We start from the raw sequence: 17,696 nt of genomic DNA on the forward strand, positions 1-17,696 counted from the left end.
ATAATATACCCATTTTAGACGTATAATGGAAAAAATGACATAACTGTAAGCTACATTTTGTACAATTCCTACACCTTACTTTTCTTTAAATGGTACAGCCTCTCCACTCATTCGACACAAATATTACAAAGCTCCTGGCTCAACAGGTTATGTAATGTTCTAATCATATTATGTGTGCTTTCACAGTCAGTATTTGAGTTCTGTTCAAAAATGAAAGAAAAATGTTATTCAAGACGAAATAAATCAAATTCAATGATGGAACAGCAAATGATCATGGTTATGTTCTGATCTAAAGAAGCTGCAACTGTCTTACAAAACTCTTGTGAAATGTGTCTAAACATGATTTCAGTATTTTATGGAAGCAAAGTGATTAGGATTTAACATCTTATTGATGATGAGGTCATTAGAAATGGAGCTTGAGGCTATATAGGACAAGGATGGGGAAGGAAATCAACTGTCTATTTCTCAATCTAACTACTCTGAGACTTTCCTCAATTGATTTATAAAATGCACAGAAAAATTAAATGTCAGTCTCCTGATAGCAATTTGAACCTTAATCCCCCCCACATGTGAGTGCAGCATTTTATGACTGTGCAATCTTGTTTGATGCAGAAAATGAAAAATACGACATCCATATTACAGATGAGAAGCAACAACAGCCACTCTATACCTTAAGTCAGATGGAATCTACTTTCTTTGACTCAATATATTACCTATACTTTTTAGTTCTACAGCTGAAATTATAATACTAACTGCAAATGATTTGTGATACTTTGATAACCTAAAACAATTGTTTTTCTTTTATTTATTGAACTTAGACCTTCATATTATAATACACATAGTGTGAAGCACTTCAATAATTCAAAACCACATCTGTGTAGATGTTCACACACTACATCTATATAGAACCAGAGCCCTGCACATAACCTACAGCAATTCATCACATTATAGGACGCTAGGCACTAGTGTCTGCAGAATTTTAAACAATGTGCCGACTATACATTTGACTTGAAGCCTAAATAATTTTTCTCTGGATCGCACTTTGTTTTCAAAAGACTGATTATTCTCTTTAAGAATGGTGTGTTCTGCTTCTTTGTTAAGAACTGTTTTATATTCATGATTAGGTAGGGCAACAATCAGTATGATAATGTTATCATTTCGTGTACTTGGATACAGAGAAAATTATTTACAAAATGCTTTACATGAAGGCTACATATTTCTTTTTTCGCAGTCTTCTTTTTTTCTTTTTACTGGAAAGATGAAGGATACAATTAATTTTTAAACTGTGAAATACCTACAGCAGATGAGCAAAGCAATTAGTAAGAGGCAAGACAAGTGAGAGATTGCAGAAGCAAGTGCTAAATACTGTGCAAAATTTGAATCAATAGGCCTATAACATGGATCGATGTAAGTAGATTACTTTCTTGACTTCTTAAAGTCAGTTATCTAAAATTCTTGGATTTTTGCTCCTTTTAAGGTTTTGAATAACGATGGTATGCTACCTCAAGACATGATTTGATGATCAGTAATTGTGTTCTCTTTACCTCCATTTGATATGGAGAAATAAGTTAAACCAATAAAGCCAGATACACTTGTCTTACTTGGAAAAAAAATCATTTTATATTACTATGGTATGGATTCTGTAAAAAAAAGCAAAAATAAAAATGTACTTCCCATCATTTAAATGACCTGGTTCATTTCATACCTTTAGTACATACAAATTACCTTATGTATTCAGGGATTAACAGGAAGGTTTTCTAATGGACATAAGTGTACAAACAATGGAAGGAATCAAGTTAACCACTTGTTGTACAATAGAGGCTCTGCAAGTAGGGAAACACCTAAATAAAAGGAAAACACACACACACACACACACACACACACACACACACACACACACACACACACACAAATATGGTGAGTGACCACCATCACTCTGCTGTTTGCACTGGGGCCACATGACCTTATAGTATCAGTTATAGGTGTACAATTTTTGCTAGTAGATATTATGATAATCAAACTAAATTACACACAAGTAGATAAACTCTTAACCCCAAGCAATGTCTATACATGAAACACAATGCACAGAAAAAGTGGAATGAAGCCTCATTACATTACACCTGAAGCATCTTATTAATACAGGTTAATGATTTGGCAGAATAACAACAACTGTCTAACACATAATAAACTGTTAGGCATCTATCTATAAGTTAGAGGTAGTAATGATGCCTATAATGTGCTACACTTGATAATAGTGCATCGGTACATAATTATTTACTATCAAAAACATTGATACAAATATGGAACAAAAATTAAGAACTTATTTTTACTATAGCCATTAGTATATTTCTATGAAATGCTGCACTCCAATAGCAAAGCACATATTTAATTGGCAAATTAATGGATGCAATTTCAATTTTTCATTTTAATTTCCTGCACAGTCTGTCACCAAATAAGGATAATAAGATATTTTGCTGTTATTCATGGGTAAATGGTAAGATATTTTGCAGTTATTCATGGGGAAATGGTAAGATATACATTGTCTATGCACACATTGTCAGAAATCACAGCAATATAAAAATTCCATACTAACATCATTATTGTTTTACAAAAACACAGAATTGTATATATGGATTCTACTAACTACAGGCACAGCGTATCAGTAACTGACAAAAATATTGTTACTATTCTCCAACATTAAATGTATTAGGACATATGGTCTCAAAAATTGCTTCCATTTCGATAAGTGTGTGCTTCTGCAGTCATTCTGACTAAAGGAAAATATCACAATTTGTGATTCACCAGGTGAATTAAGTACAACACTAACATTCCTGCACACTTTGGAAAACTGGTGTTCTTTGTTATATTTATTATTTTCTGTCCTTTGTTTTCAATCTGTCATCATAATTCTGCTGTCACTCATAAATCTCAGGTACATAGAATTCCAGGAAATCTCCTGGAAATTAACGAAAACTATTGGCTGAAAGCACTTAGGTACATCAACCACAGTTTCTGCTAACATACATGGTTTTCTAGTTTAAAGCTTTCAAACATTGTGTGGTAATATGAACACTGACCAGACTTTCATAGCCTCTTTACAAAGAAAATTGAGTACAAAAATACTACATATGAAATGTAATAAATTGGGATTTCATAAACACTTACTCTTATTTGAACATTATAATACACATATAATCCAATTTAAGGTATTTTAGTTGTATCCTACAGAATTTCTTAAATAACTACAAATACTGTCATAATAGGAAACACTTGATACATGTATAGCAAGTGAAAATAATAATCAAAATTGAACGCTACAAACTACATTACAAAAAGATAAAACTGCTGGAGGCAACAGATCCATCTGTAATGCAGGTTGAAATAGTGAAGTGACTGCAATAACTTACTAGAGCTAATGCATTCCTTATGATCAGTATATAAGGATGCACATGATAAAAACAGACTTAAAACCCTAAAAGTTCAAAAAACATGTCTATTTAAGGTATCTGTAAATCACAACAATCTACACAAGGCTTTGGTGCATATCTGAAAAGATAAATATTTATAAATGTTCCTTAGGAATTATTCAGATATGAAATTCTCTTTCAATAAATGACACTGAACTGTACAGTCATACTGCTGTGATATACTTCTAAATAAACATCCACAATACATCACAAATAAATCATTAAAACCTTAATAGTTTCACCGTACAATGCAGGTTTTCACAGCCTTGGTCTTATTGGTTTTAGAGCATTAAGCCATGGTCTAAGACATGTTTCTTAGACAATGGTCTAATGCCCACAGGGCATAGAAACTATTCTTAAACCTAGGCTTAATACCCATAGAACCACTGTTACCAAGGATATATATCCTTGGATATAATCGTAAAGTGTTAATAAAGATTGTTCCAGGAGCAATGGTCAATATTCAGGACATGACAGGAACGATCATCTGAAGCAAAAAAGTCTAGTGCACATGGGTTCTAAAATGCAAACCTTAAGATCTATGAGCACTTGTTCAGTAAAAGAGATGTGTTTCACAATAGTGAAAATGAACAAGTGCTCATAGCTCTTAAGGTTTGCATATTCTTATTTTGGTTTAAGCTATTTCTTCCCAAAATAGGGAAAGCAAGGTGCTTGCAGTAGAAGATATCTGTTTCACAGAATCAGAGATTAAGTAGTGCTCATATCTCTTAAGGTATGCATTTCGAAGCCCATGTTTACCAGACTTTTTTGCTTCAAATGATGGTTGCTGTCACATCACTGAATATTGACCACTACTCCTGGGACAGCCTATCTATTATTAAACAAAAATTATATTACATCAAAAGGCTATTTTGCTTGGGAAAACTGTAAAATTACAAAACAAAGAATGGCTGGCTAGAAATAACTTACAGGAGGTGAAATTCAATGTACTCCCAACACACATTTAAAATTAGAAAAAGCCACATCTACCTTTGCAAGTGTTAATTCAGGGGGGGCCCATAATGTGTGCGCAGAACAGAGATTTTTCGACGTACTGCGCATGACGTCAGCGTCGAGAAACTCCGCCCAGTTCGCGCGCTCTTTCTTATGTGGAAGCAAGTAAGTTTTGTGTTGTTGCTGTTTGTTATCGTGTTGAATCGAGTTTATTCTTTCTGCGACACTTTAACAATGCCGAATTGTGCCGTGGTTGTGTGTGAAAACTATAATCAGAAGACTAAAGGGAGTAGTATTTCCTATCATAAGTTTCCGAAAGATCCTGAAACATCTGCTCCGTGGGTTCAGCTCTGTAGAAGAAGTGATAGTATTAACATTAAAAATGCTACTATCTGTAGCGCACATTTTAAGGAAGACGATTATTTACAGGATCTCCAAGCTGAATTAATGAAACTTCCGCCAAAGAAGATCTTAAAGTCGACTGCAGTTCCTTGATTGCGCCTCATTAAAGCCACATCTGCAGCTGCTGCTGTGCTTCGTTTCTGTCCAAGAAAGAAATGACTGAAGGAAAGATCGTGAAACACATAAACATGCACTTAACAGACTAGCTTCACTGTCACCGAAGAAAAAAAAAGTGGATCAAAGCACAGAAACTGAAAAAGGCCGCATAGAGGATGAAATGAAGAGGCTTCATAAGGAATTATCGCTACAGACAGAAAAAAGTAAGCGTTTGATAGCTGAAAACAACACGCTGAGAACGAGAAACAAATTACTGGCTCATGCATTAAGCAGACAGAGAAAGCTATGCCAAAGCCTTCAGTATCAACGAAGTACTAAAGTGACAACTAACGTACACCAAGTTTTAAAAAAAGCTGCAGTCCCCTGCAGATCTGATTAAGGTACTTAAATTCTTCTTAAAATTTTTGAATGTGAGTTCATTAAACCGGGCTTCTGTATCATTATGTGTAGTAATGTCTCAACTAACTAGATGTGCGGTTGCTGCTTAATACCTGCATGAAAAAGATGGTACACACTATTGCCGACTGTGATGCACAAAATGTGTTTAGTAAACTGAAAGCTCTTGTAATTGTTGCGTTTCCAGTACTATTAAAAATTGTAAAATATATAAAAAGGGTCTGAAGCATACCAGATTGTTGTTATCTAACAAAAAATATTGAGTAATAGAATAGAAATGGAGGGGGAGCCACAAATCTGTAGTTTTACTTTTGTCATTACCAGAGAGACATAATAATAGTTTCACAGTCGTAGCATGTATTAACATTCAGTCCCTGTATTGGTAAGCTTCGATCGAATCCATAATTCATTATATTGCCCTTCACTTTTCGTAAGTTAATGTTAGTTTAAGCGCAATAGTGCCGTATGTGAACGTCTCGCGCTGCTGACGCTTCTCGACAGTGACGTCACACGGAAGCGCCTGATCGCTGCCGAACACATTGGCCCAACCTTCTATGTAGCAACCTTGGTGTTAATTCCTTTCTCAGAGAGGAAAGAGGGACAGGTCACTCATAAGTGAGACTGAGAGGAACCCAGCTGTTTTATGAAAACAGGTGGATCCCTTAATACAACAGACTGTCTTTCCAACCTTCCCTTTCCTCGTCCCTGAGGAAGGAATTAAAAGTTCCAAACACTATGTATTGTTTTGCTAATTGTGTGTGTGTGTGTGTGTGTGTGTGTGTGTGTGTGTGTGTGTGTGTGTGTTTTGGCATTACCTGGAATTTCACCTAATGCAAATAAGTGTTGGAAAACTATTTTTCTCCTTATACTGAACATCAGTGTCATATCATCAATCAAATTACTTTTTTTTTTAAATTGTGGTTTAGTTTGGTTGTTTTGTGCAATTTACAGAAAACCCAGAAGAATTAAGTAAGTATAAAAATGATCAATCTTAGTTTTTATTATAATAATGATAAGTTCTAACAATAATGAATTACAATGAAGCTTATGACAACAATAGAGAGCAATCTTTAGTGATGCAGTGCATGTATAAAGCAACTGACTTAAAAGACATTACATGAAGGGTCATTCCAGCTTATGTCAACAAAAATTCTGCAAAAACACTAATATTTCAAGTCTATGACTGATGATGAACGACATAAAAAATGACATAAAACACTGCCTTGAAAACACACTATGAACATATAATTAAAAATGAAAGACAAACATATATTTCATTTGCAACTGTACAACAGCTTTTTCTTACTTTGTATAAACAAACATACAGTAAATATGCATTGCATTTAAGAACTTGTGCTGTGTAATAACTCCACAGACTTTTGAAGTGAATATGTTTTTTGGTATTTAGTCTTTGAAAGATCTGCAACAAATTTGTTCAGTATTATCTATATGTAGTTTCCATTAAATGTGATGTTATGTTCTGTAGGGATGGTAGGGTAGTGTTTTTGGAAGTGAGGATTTATTCATGCATATTGTTGAAAGGCTGACAAACACTTATCACAAATTTAAGTATTCTCTTGCGATTCTGTACATACAGAAAATGTGATTTGGTGTCCCATGCTAACAATGACAATAAATAGCAATAAATAACAATTATAAAATAGAAAATTAAAATGGATGTAAACATCACAGTAAGGGCAAAACTATTTTACAGTTGCAAGACAGTTCACTATGAATGCTAAAAATTTAATTATTAGAGAAGTGAACCACACAAACTTAATAAAAAATGATTACACAAATGTTGTCTTTCATTATCTTATCACATTTTGTCCTGTCTTTGTAAAGTAAAATAAAACTAACAAAAAAACAGGAAGCAAAGTTTTCACTGACATTTACAGTGCGCACTTGAACGGCCAGCATCCAGTGTCAAAGTAATGCAGATATTACACATAAGACAATGTTCATACATGATAAATCTCTGTCCAGTAATTTACAATGCAATGAGACGGGTTCTACAACTTTTCCATTTTTCTTGTAGCCTTTGTATTTCCTCGCAATGTTGTTCCATCACAGTGTGTCGTCCCATGCCTGAAACACCTGTAACAGGTCCTTTTAGCTTGCGTGGATCTAAATTAGCTCCAAGATTTTGCATACCTTTGGCAATTTTTGAAAATGGTGAGAGGACAAGATCTTTTGTTACTGCCACTGGACTGGTAATTGCATTCGTGAAACCACTTCTTATGGAACGCAATGCATTTTCACTCTGTGAAGACGTAATATTGAAGCAAAGCTCCCTTTCTGAAGAACATCTCAAACTCCCTATCAAATGTCTATCACTGTCTCCAAATTTAATATTTGAAGATCTTTGGTTGATATTCTCATTTTTCTGCTTAGTAAATTCTTTGGTTTTGGTAATCTGCCCCCCATCAACTTCACCTGAAGAATGTGATAACTTTCGTGTCAGTGGAAGAGTATTTGGAGGAGTTAATTTTGCTCCAGTTGACAATTTTCTTTCTCCTTTTTGCATTTCATTTGCATTTTCTCCTGATTTCTCCGGACATGTAAATTCTAAACCATCAAATTTTTGAGGTTCTTGCCGATTAAGGGTTGTACTTGAAACTGCTGTATTCTCTATAGTTATCTCGGGTGTTGTTGAACCTTGTCTGAGAGGACTTGGGGTGAGAGAAGAATTTTTTGATGTCACATTAGCCGAATGGAAACTTGACACATCTAAACTTAAATCTGTACGAGAATGTGTCAGAATATGTCTACGAATGGATACGTTCTGAACTACCTGGGATAAAGACACACTGTCTATATGTGGTGCAGCCAAAGGAAAGAGTTCATCAGTCTGATTAAGAATGGCAATTCTTTCTGTATTTCTTGTACACGTGTTTTCACTTACTCTTGTTGACATTATAATACCCACACTTGGAAGATAGGAGTCCACAGGTTTTACCTTGATTTTTGAGAATGAAATATGTGAGTGATTTATAGGCATAACAGGTTCCTGGTGACGTGGAGCATATGTAATACCATCATCACCTTCTTCATCACTGGAAACCTTACTGTATGACACATGCATTTCCCCTCTGCCTTGTACACCAGACATTTCCTGGAAATAAAACAGAAAGGTTATCCACAGTTCATCTATAATGTCCTAAATAAGGATTTGTTTCCCATATTTATGTACCTTCAGTTGTGTTTCATCTGAGACAATTGATTTTGCTTTCTTCGTGTTGAAACTATGGCCAATTTTATTTAACTTATTAAATTGCATAGTCATATTGGTCAGTGCCCTGGTACCTGAAATAGATAACATTGGCATTAATATGACATTTGGTAATGAAAGGGAATTATTTAACAGGCCCCAAATAAAAAGTATTCACAACATCTGGTTAAAATACACCTCCCTGCAACATCTTTAACACCTCTTTATAAATTACTCTCTGAGACAGAAATCAATCACTGGTAAAAGCAATTTGCTATACTGGCATACTTCCTGATGTTATAGGCAACAAGAGAAATCACCTAGCAATGTGCGTAAGCACAGAAAGCAAAACAAAAAGAGAAATATCAGCCCATCAGCAAGCTGCTAATGTAGTTGCTGAATAATGCACCTGAGTGATTTAACTACTTCATCAACATTTCTTGGAATCTCATCTCAAAGAACTTGCTAATGATACAGCCACATTGATTTTTATACAGATCATGTACCAACTCAGAATGAGATGCAGGAACAGGAAATGGTGGAGTAAGCAATTATCACACTTTGCTATCTTATGGAGAAATCTTGTGGAGTATTGCAGTTAAGGTTGATAAAATATTTATTTTACAACAAAAGAGTAGTAAGAATGATCCATTAAATACTTGCGAAGACCTCTTCAGGACTAAAAAAATTCTCAGACTTTCATAGCACTGTATTTACAGTTTCAACAATTTTCAGCCAGATAAAACAGTTTCAAAAGAACTGAGATTTAGATTACCAGAGCCTTGATATAAAACTAATTTCCATATGAATTCTTCATCCCACCTAGGAAAAAAAAGATGAAGTCCTTTGCTATTGTGGATTGTTAATGAGGTGCACAACAACACAATACTTCCCCAGGAATCTCTAAAACTTCAGAAGTACATAAAAATTTTCTGTTACTGACAATTCCTCCAGTAAATTATCAAAATCCTGGAATTATGGACGTTCAGTAATTACATATGAAAACCATTGCTTATTGTATCCAAGCAACTTTCGTAGAATACATAAGTGATGTTCACTGACATCTGTCCGTATACAGACACAGCTGTTAAACCACTTTCAATAGACAAATAGAAACTAAATAGCATAATCATAAGCACTGTTTTGAAAATTACAGCATTTTGACCAACTACATACTTAAAGTCATGGAGAACAAAGTATTTGTCAAAATTTTTCTGCTTATTACAGATGCCAAAAATTTTGAAGCTTTCCAGTCTGTAAAAGAACCTTTAACATAAAACATGTCAATTATCTTTAATGATGACTCATTTAAATATACAACATGAATGCAGCTAATCATAGAAGCATCTCTATGGCAAAATGTTTTATTCACACTATGTAGCTTCTCTATCTTGATGGGATCTACAGAATGGGATGGATGAATGAAGAAGCCCTAAGGAAAAGATGGACACAGGAGACAAAAATTTTGGCTGAACTCAGAAGTGATACCAATACAATCTTAAGTTCTGTATAATCACAATGATGGGCTGGATGCCAATGGTGTTACTGTAGTTGTTGCTGAAAATAAATGGATAATATTTCGTGAGGTTATTATTGATACTTGATGTAGTAGCAATAGTGCTAGCTTTATTCATCTGTGAATGACTTTTACAAGGGCAAATGTACATATCAAGATGTCTAAAACCAACTCATCAAATACCTGTAGTGGCAGGAAGCCATAGAGAAACTCAGAGAACATATTTAGCAAATTTATGGGTAATGTTACGGTAGTTTCAGTTTGTTGGATGTACACTGGGTGTCCACATGATTAAACCAGGGATGGAAATTCACTGGATAGTGTACCAAACATCTCATTTGGTAATTACTTTGAGTGAACACCTTAGAGCTGTTGTTGTTGTTGTGGTGGTGGTCTTCAGTCCTGAGACTGGTTTGATGCAGCTCTAAATGCTACTCTATCCTGTCCAAGCTTCATCATCTCCCAGTACCTACCACAACCTACAACCTTCTGAATCTGCTTAGTGTATTCATCTCTTTGTCTCCCTTCACGATTTTTACCCTCCACACTGCCCTCCAATACTAAATTGGTGATCCCTTGATGCCTCAGAAGATATCCTACCGACCGATCCCTTCTTCTAGTCAAGTTGTGCCACAAGCTCCTCTTCTCTCCAATTCTATTCAATACCTCCTCATTAGTTATGTGATCTACCCATCTAATCTTCAGCATTCTTCTGTAGCACCACATTTTGAAAGGTTCTATTCTCTTCTTGTCCAAACTATTTATCGTCCATGTTTCACTTCCATACATGGCTACACTCCATACAAATACTTTCAGAAATGACTTCCTGACACTTAGATCTATACTCGATGTTAACAAATTTCTCTTCTTCAGAAACGCTTTCCTTGCCATTGCCAGTCTACATTTTATATCCTCTCTACTTTGACCATCATCAGTTATTTTGCTCCCCAAATAGCAAAACTCCTTTACTACTTTAAGTGCCTCATTTCCTAATCTAATTCCCTCAGCTTCACCTGACTTAATTCGGCTACATTCCATTATCCTTGTTTTGCTTTTGTTGATATTCATCTTATATCCTCTTTTCAAGACACTATCCATTCCGTTCAACTGCTCTTTCAAGTCCTTTGCTGTCTCTGACAGAATTACAATGTCATCGGCGAACCTCAAAGTTTTTATTTCTTCTCCATGGATTTTAATACCTACTCCGAATTTTTCTTTTGTTTCTTTCACTGCTTTCTCAATATATAGACTGAATAACATCGGGGAGAGGCTACAACCCTGTCTCACTCCCTTCCCAACCACTGATTCCCTTTCATGTCCCTCGACTCTCATAACTGCTATCTGGTTCTGTACAAATTGTAAATAGCCTTTCGCACCCTGTATTTTACCCCTGCCACCTTCAGAATTTGAAAGAGAGTATTCCAGTCAACATTGTCAAAAGCTTTCTCTAAGTCTACAAATGCTAGAAACGTAGGTTTGCCCTTCCTTAATCTAGCTTCTAAGATAAGTCGTAGGGTCAGTATTGCCTCACGTGTTCCAACATTTCTACAGAATCCAAACTGATCTTCCCCGAGGTCGGCTTCTACTAGTTTTTCCATTCGTCTGTAAAGAATGCGCGTTAGTATTTTGCAGCTGTGACTTATTAAACTGGTAGTTCGGCAATTTTCACACCTGTCAACACCTGCTTTCTTTGGGATTGGAATTATTATATTCTTCTTGAAGTCTGAGGGTATTTCGCCTGCCTCATACATCTTGCTCACCAGATGGTAGAGTTTTATCAGGACTGGCTCTCCCAAGGCCGTCAGTAGTTCTAATGGAATGTTGTCTACTCCGGTGGCCTTGTTTCGACTCAGGTCTTTCAGTGCTCTGTCAAACTCTTCACGCAGTATCGTACCTCCCATTTCATCTTCGTCTACATCCTCTTCCATTTCCATAATATTGTCCTCAAGGACATTGCCCTTGTATAGACCCTCTATATACTCCTTCCACCTTTCTGCTTCCCCTTCTTTGCTTAGAACTGGGTTTCCATCTGAGCTCTTGATGTTCATGAAAGTGGTTCTCTTATCTCCAAAGGTCTCTTTAATTTTCCTGTAGGCAGTATCTATCTTACCCCTAGTGAGATAAGCCTCTACATCCTTACATTTGTCCTCCAGCCATCCCTGCTTAGCCATTTTGCACTTCCTGTCGATCTCATGTTTGAGACATTTGTATTCCTTTTTGCCTGCTTCATTTACTCCATTTTTATATTTTCTCCTTTCATCAATTAAATTCAATATATCTTCTGTTACTCAAGGATTTCTACTAGCCCTCGTCTTTTTACCTACTTGATCCTCTGCTGCCTTCACTACTTCATGCCTCAGAGCTACCCATTCTTCGTTTACTGTATTTCTTTCCCCCATTCCTGTCAATTGTTCCCATATGCTCTCCCTGAAACTCTGTACAACCTCTGGTTTAGCCAGTTTATCCAGGTCCCATCTCCTTAAATTCCCACCTTTTTGCAATTTCTTCAGTTTTAATCTACAGTTCATAACCAATAGATTGTGGTCAGACTCCACATCTGCCTCTGGAAATGTCGTACAATTTAAAACCTGGTTCCTTAATCTCTGTCTTACCTTTTAGTATCTCCAGGGTTCTTCCATGTATACAACCTTCTTTCATGATTCTTGAACCAAGTGTTAGCTATAATTAAGTTGTGCTCTGTGCAAAATTCTACCAGGTGGCTTCCTCTTTCATTTCTTAGCCCCAATCCATATTCACCTACTATGTTTCCTTCTCTCCCTTTTCCTACTACCGAATTCCAGTCACCCATGACTATTAAGTTTTCGTCACCCTTCACTATCTGAATAATTTATTTTATTTCATCATACATTTCTTCAATTTCTTCATCATCTGCAGAGCTAGTTGGCATATAAACTTGTCCTACTGTAGTACGCGTGGGCTTTGTATCTATCTTTGCCACAATAATGCGTTCACTATGCTGTTTGTAGTAGCTTACCCACATTCCTATTTTCCTATTCATTATTAAACCTACTCCTGCATTACCCCTATTTGATTTTGTGTTTATAACCCAGTAGTCACCTGACCAGAAGTCTCGTTCCTCCTGCCACCGAACTTCACTAATTCCCACTACATCTAACTTTAACCTATCCATTTCCCTTTTTAAATTTTCTAACCTACCTGCCCGATTAAGGGATCTGACATTCCACGCTCTGATCCGTAGAACGCCAGTTTTCTTTCTCCTGATAACATCCTCTTGAGTAGTCCCCGCCCGGAGATCCGAATGGGGGACTATTTTACTTCCGGAATATTTTACCCAAGAGGACACCATCATCATTTAACCATACAGTAAAGCTGCATGCCCTCAGGAAAAATTATGGCCGTAGTTTCCCCTTGCTTTCAGCTGTTCGCAGTACCAGCACAGCAAGGCTGTTTTGGTTAGAGTTACAAGGCCAGATCAGTCAATCATCCAGACTGTTGCCCTTGCAACTACTGAAAAGGCTGCTGCCCCTCTTCAGGAACCACACGTTTGTCTGGTCTCTCAACAGATACCCCTCTGTTGTGGTTGCACCTACGATACAGCTATCTGTATCGCTGAGGCACACAAGCCCCCCCACCAACGGCAAGGTCCATGGTACATGGGGGGGCCTTAGAACTAATGGTGACAAATTAGTACAAAATTTTTGATTTAGTTAACATAGAGAATCGAATGGACGACATAAAGCTGTTACGGCATCAGTGACAACAGATGTTAAAAGAAATAACTAACAAGGGTATGAAAACATAGCTACATACATTTTTCATCCTTAAAATCAGGAATTTTTCTTTTTGAACATTGCCTTATACAAATAAGAAATCATGCAGTTTATTATTAATATTTTGGCTCACATGTCCATATTTTGCATATTGTATTATGTATTAGAACATATAGATAGTGTCTGTATATATATGCAAGAATGTATATGATATACCACATGCGAAAAGCTCTGAGTTTGTTTCAGTACTGGAATTGATACTGAACTATCCACATATACAATACGTTGTATAAATTCATCTAATAAATGAACACTGTTATTTAATCCTGTGGACTATTATTTAAAGTACACTAAAAAGAATAACAATAATAAGCAATAGACTTACAGGCAAGACTCTACACAATTTACTACAATTTTACCACCTAGTGAACCCTCGCAATAACACACTAAATGTCTATGACTGTTACATCACAGAAATTTGACCTCATTGGAAGGAGAGAAGATTACATTTTAATGTCCTGTCAATGTAGAGGTCATTGGTGATAAGCATTAGCTCAGAAAGGGGAAGGATATAGCAAGGTATTGGTAACAGATGTTCTCATTGCACATAACACAGTGTAACCTTAGCAGCAGGATGCAATTTGCACAATGTGCTATAAGACACTGTATCTTGATGAGGTGTCATGTTACATGCCCAAGGCAATGTAGAGTTCAGCTCACACATGGAGAAGAAACATTTGCTGAGAGTTTTTAAATTTTCCTGGTAAACTGAAGGTTCAAATAAATTTTGAGCTTGCAGCTGGTTGCCATTTACTATATTCCACAATATTTCAAATGGAAATCTTCCTGTCATTCTCAGGTGAACCACTCAAAGCTAATGAAGGCTTCCTCCATTCTGCACTTGATTGATGCACTGTTTTCCAAGCATGCATTAAGGTAATGGTGACAGAGAAATTACACTACCTGATGCGTGGCACCCTCACTGGAGAAACTGTGGGTCTCAGCTGTCCTTAAGGGTTGACAATTGTCACAGCCATCGGTGTGCTCTATCATCCCCAATTTGAGTAAATCTTGGGAATGACTGTGTTCCATGCACTATCCAGCTGGTATCATTGTTCATCTGATTTTCCACTGGACATATTTGCAAATAATCAAGTCCCAAAAATATGTGGCCAAAATTATTGTTTCATCATACTGCATTGAGAGACTAGTGGAGATTCAACAATAGAAGAATTGCTTAGCTGCAAAAGGTGCATGCAGCATTGTGACATCCAGTGCAGCATTCTTCCATGGTGTATATGATCTGGTCTATGTAAGCCACATCATATTGACAAAGTATCTGGGGAATTCCGTCGTTCAGTAATAACAAATGCTTCATTCAACCTAGAAGGCCTGTAAGCCTAATTGTGGATAGAAAGCCATTTTCACTAGAAATTCTCAGAGAATTCTGACTTTCTTTGACAAAATATAACCAAAAACGGGAATAAAAGCTGGAGATTTTGTCAGTGTACTCCCCTCCTTATGCACATTCTGGTTTTTTTATTTAACTGTCAGTGCCCTGTTAATCTGCTTGGTAGAATATAAGTTTTTCCCAAATGATGTCTTCAGAAGGATGAAATCTTTAGGGAAACCATCTGGTTCTGAAGCTATGTGAGCTCTGTGTGCAAGTGTTTTAAGCACATTTATAGTTTGCAACAGATGACGACAACTGTACCACTGTAAATACAAATCAGTATGACAAGGTTTATGGTAAACTGAATGCCTCAGAGAACCACCATTCTTCTATTAACCAGCAAAGGCAGACAATTTTTTATGGAACTGTGGCGATGTATAAACTGGTTCAAATGGCTCTGAGCACTATGGGACTTAACATCTTAGGTCATCAGTCCCCTAGAACTTAAAACTACTTAAACCTAACTAACCTAAGGACAACACACAACACCCAGCCATCACGAGGCAGAGAAAATCCCTGACCCCGCCGGGAATCGAACCCGGGAACCCGGGCGTGGGAAGCAAGAACGCTACCGCACGACCACGAGATGCTGGCGTGTGGCGATGTATAAAGTCTATTAATTTATGTTCTTCATGAGGCCATACTTTGAACGTATTGTCCACATACCTCCAAAATTAATAGTCTTAAGAGTCACTGATTCCAGTGCTGTCTCCTCAAAATCCTGCATAAATAAGTAGGCCACCAGGAGAAACTGTGGGCTACTGATGGTGATGCCATCAGCCTACTCCAGATGTTGTTGATCCAGCATACGATAGGTTAAAAAAGAGCAAGTCGAAACAAAGGGGTGATATCCACCTGAAACTTGTCATCACCCATTGCTAACTATGAATGTTCTTACAGCACTTGCACACAGAGCTCACACAGTCTCAGATCCAGATAATTTGTCTAAAGAGCTCACTGTGTTCAGGCAAAACCGGTATTCTACTCAGAAAAATAATTAAAAAGTGGCTAAAGAGGAGAGCACACTGGAAAAAGTCTCTAGCTTTTCTTCCCTCCATTGACAATATCACATACAAGCCAGAATCTTCTGAAAATTTCAGATGAAAGTGGTTTTCCACTCACCATTAATATTACAGACCATCTAGATTCAGTGAAGGGTGATTTGCTGTTGTGGAAGGATGAACAAAATATGTCATTTGGCTTACGTAGGCCAGACCACAAACACCACAGAAGACCGCTGGCTGTGGTAGGAGGCTCATCTCCTCCATATGAATATTGAACCCAGATCCACTGTAGTTGGGAATCTGTGATACCACACCCAAATGGTATTACACAGAATCCAGAGAAGCCTCTGAGGCTACATTTTTCATTAATCCATGAGCGAAAAAATTTGAATACCAGAAGATGATTTCATTAAAACTAATTCTTTGCAAGATCAAAAAGCCTGACTAAATGCACAAGTTGGCAGCAAAAATTTGACAGTTAGACAAGCTAACATGCCAGAGTGATCCACCTACAACTTGCTACAAAGGACTTTTTAGGTTAATCATTAAAAGCAGCACCACTCCCATCAGTCAAACATATTACTTGGGGAAGGAGGTTACAAATAGGACCTGAGGAAAGCAGTTGCTTTTACCATTTATCCCATCTTCAACATACAGTGTAACTGTACCCTTTGAGTTTCATTTGTTGCACATGTGTTCCGAGGCTAATAGTTCACTCTAGTATGGGACTATTTTACTAGTGAGGGCTTTCTTGGTCAATGGGAACTTATGGTTTTCTCAACCAAACTCGACTCCATGCCTTCCTCAAAAGTGTCCTCATCAGATACAAACAGCTTCCAAAGGTCTGATGGTTTCTGAAGTTTCCTTTTTCAATAGCTAAAATTACACACTGTTGCTGATGCATGCCTAGAGTTTATGGTAACTGACAACTGACAGTCTCCAGCACAAGTATTCTTGGATCACCACACTTGCACCCAGTTAAGACTAGCTGATCTCTCTTAAGTGTGTTTAAATATCATATATGTTTCCTATTCTCTTCACTTAATGTTTACTTAAATGCAACCTATCTTCCATAACACCACACATGTTGCAGTCTGATGTCCTCGTTGTAATAACAATTATTACAGGAAAATGGGAAAAATACGAAAAGATATCTTTCAACACACGCTTAAGAAAAATAAGTATACAGTTTTTATTGTTTTCTAATTTTCCATTTATTTTCTCTCCATTGTTGCTCTTCCATGTCTTTAGCTTCAGTCTCAAAAAGAATATTGCATTGTAAACAACATGTCAAGTATAAACAAGTAACATAAGTGTGGCTCATGGTGGCTTCAATTTGCTAAATTTTAATGTATTAACTATTTATGTAGCAAAAAATTATAAAGTAAACATTAAAGCTAAATGTAAACACCACTGAAGGCAGT

General features: G+C 36.6%; 1 protein-coding gene across 1 annotated transcript in view; it reads right to left on the reverse strand.

Annotated features, from left to right (window-relative positions):
* Window positions 1-7,208: 7,208 nt before the first annotated feature.
* LOC124605791 (phosphatidylinositide phosphatase SAC2) overlaps window positions 7,209-17,696 on the reverse strand; it is a 386,400-nt gene continuing 375,912 nt past the window's right edge. The window contains exons 15-16 of the mRNA XM_047137683.1: window positions 8,530-8,642; window positions 7,209-8,451 (exon numbers count right to left, since the gene is read on the reverse strand). Of these exons, the coding sequence (XP_046993639.1) occupies window positions 7,327-8,451; window positions 8,530-8,642 (1,238 nt within the window). The 3' untranslated portion in view covers window positions 7,209-7,326. The remainder of the gene's footprint in view (window positions 8,452-8,529; window positions 8,643-17,696) is intronic.

This window comes from Schistocerca americana, chromosome 3 (genome assembly GCF_021461395.2).
Source record: "Schistocerca americana isolate TAMUIC-IGC-003095 chromosome 3, iqSchAmer2.1, whole genome shotgun sequence".
NCBI lineage: Eukaryota > Metazoa > Arthropoda > Insecta > Orthoptera > Acrididae > Schistocerca > Schistocerca americana.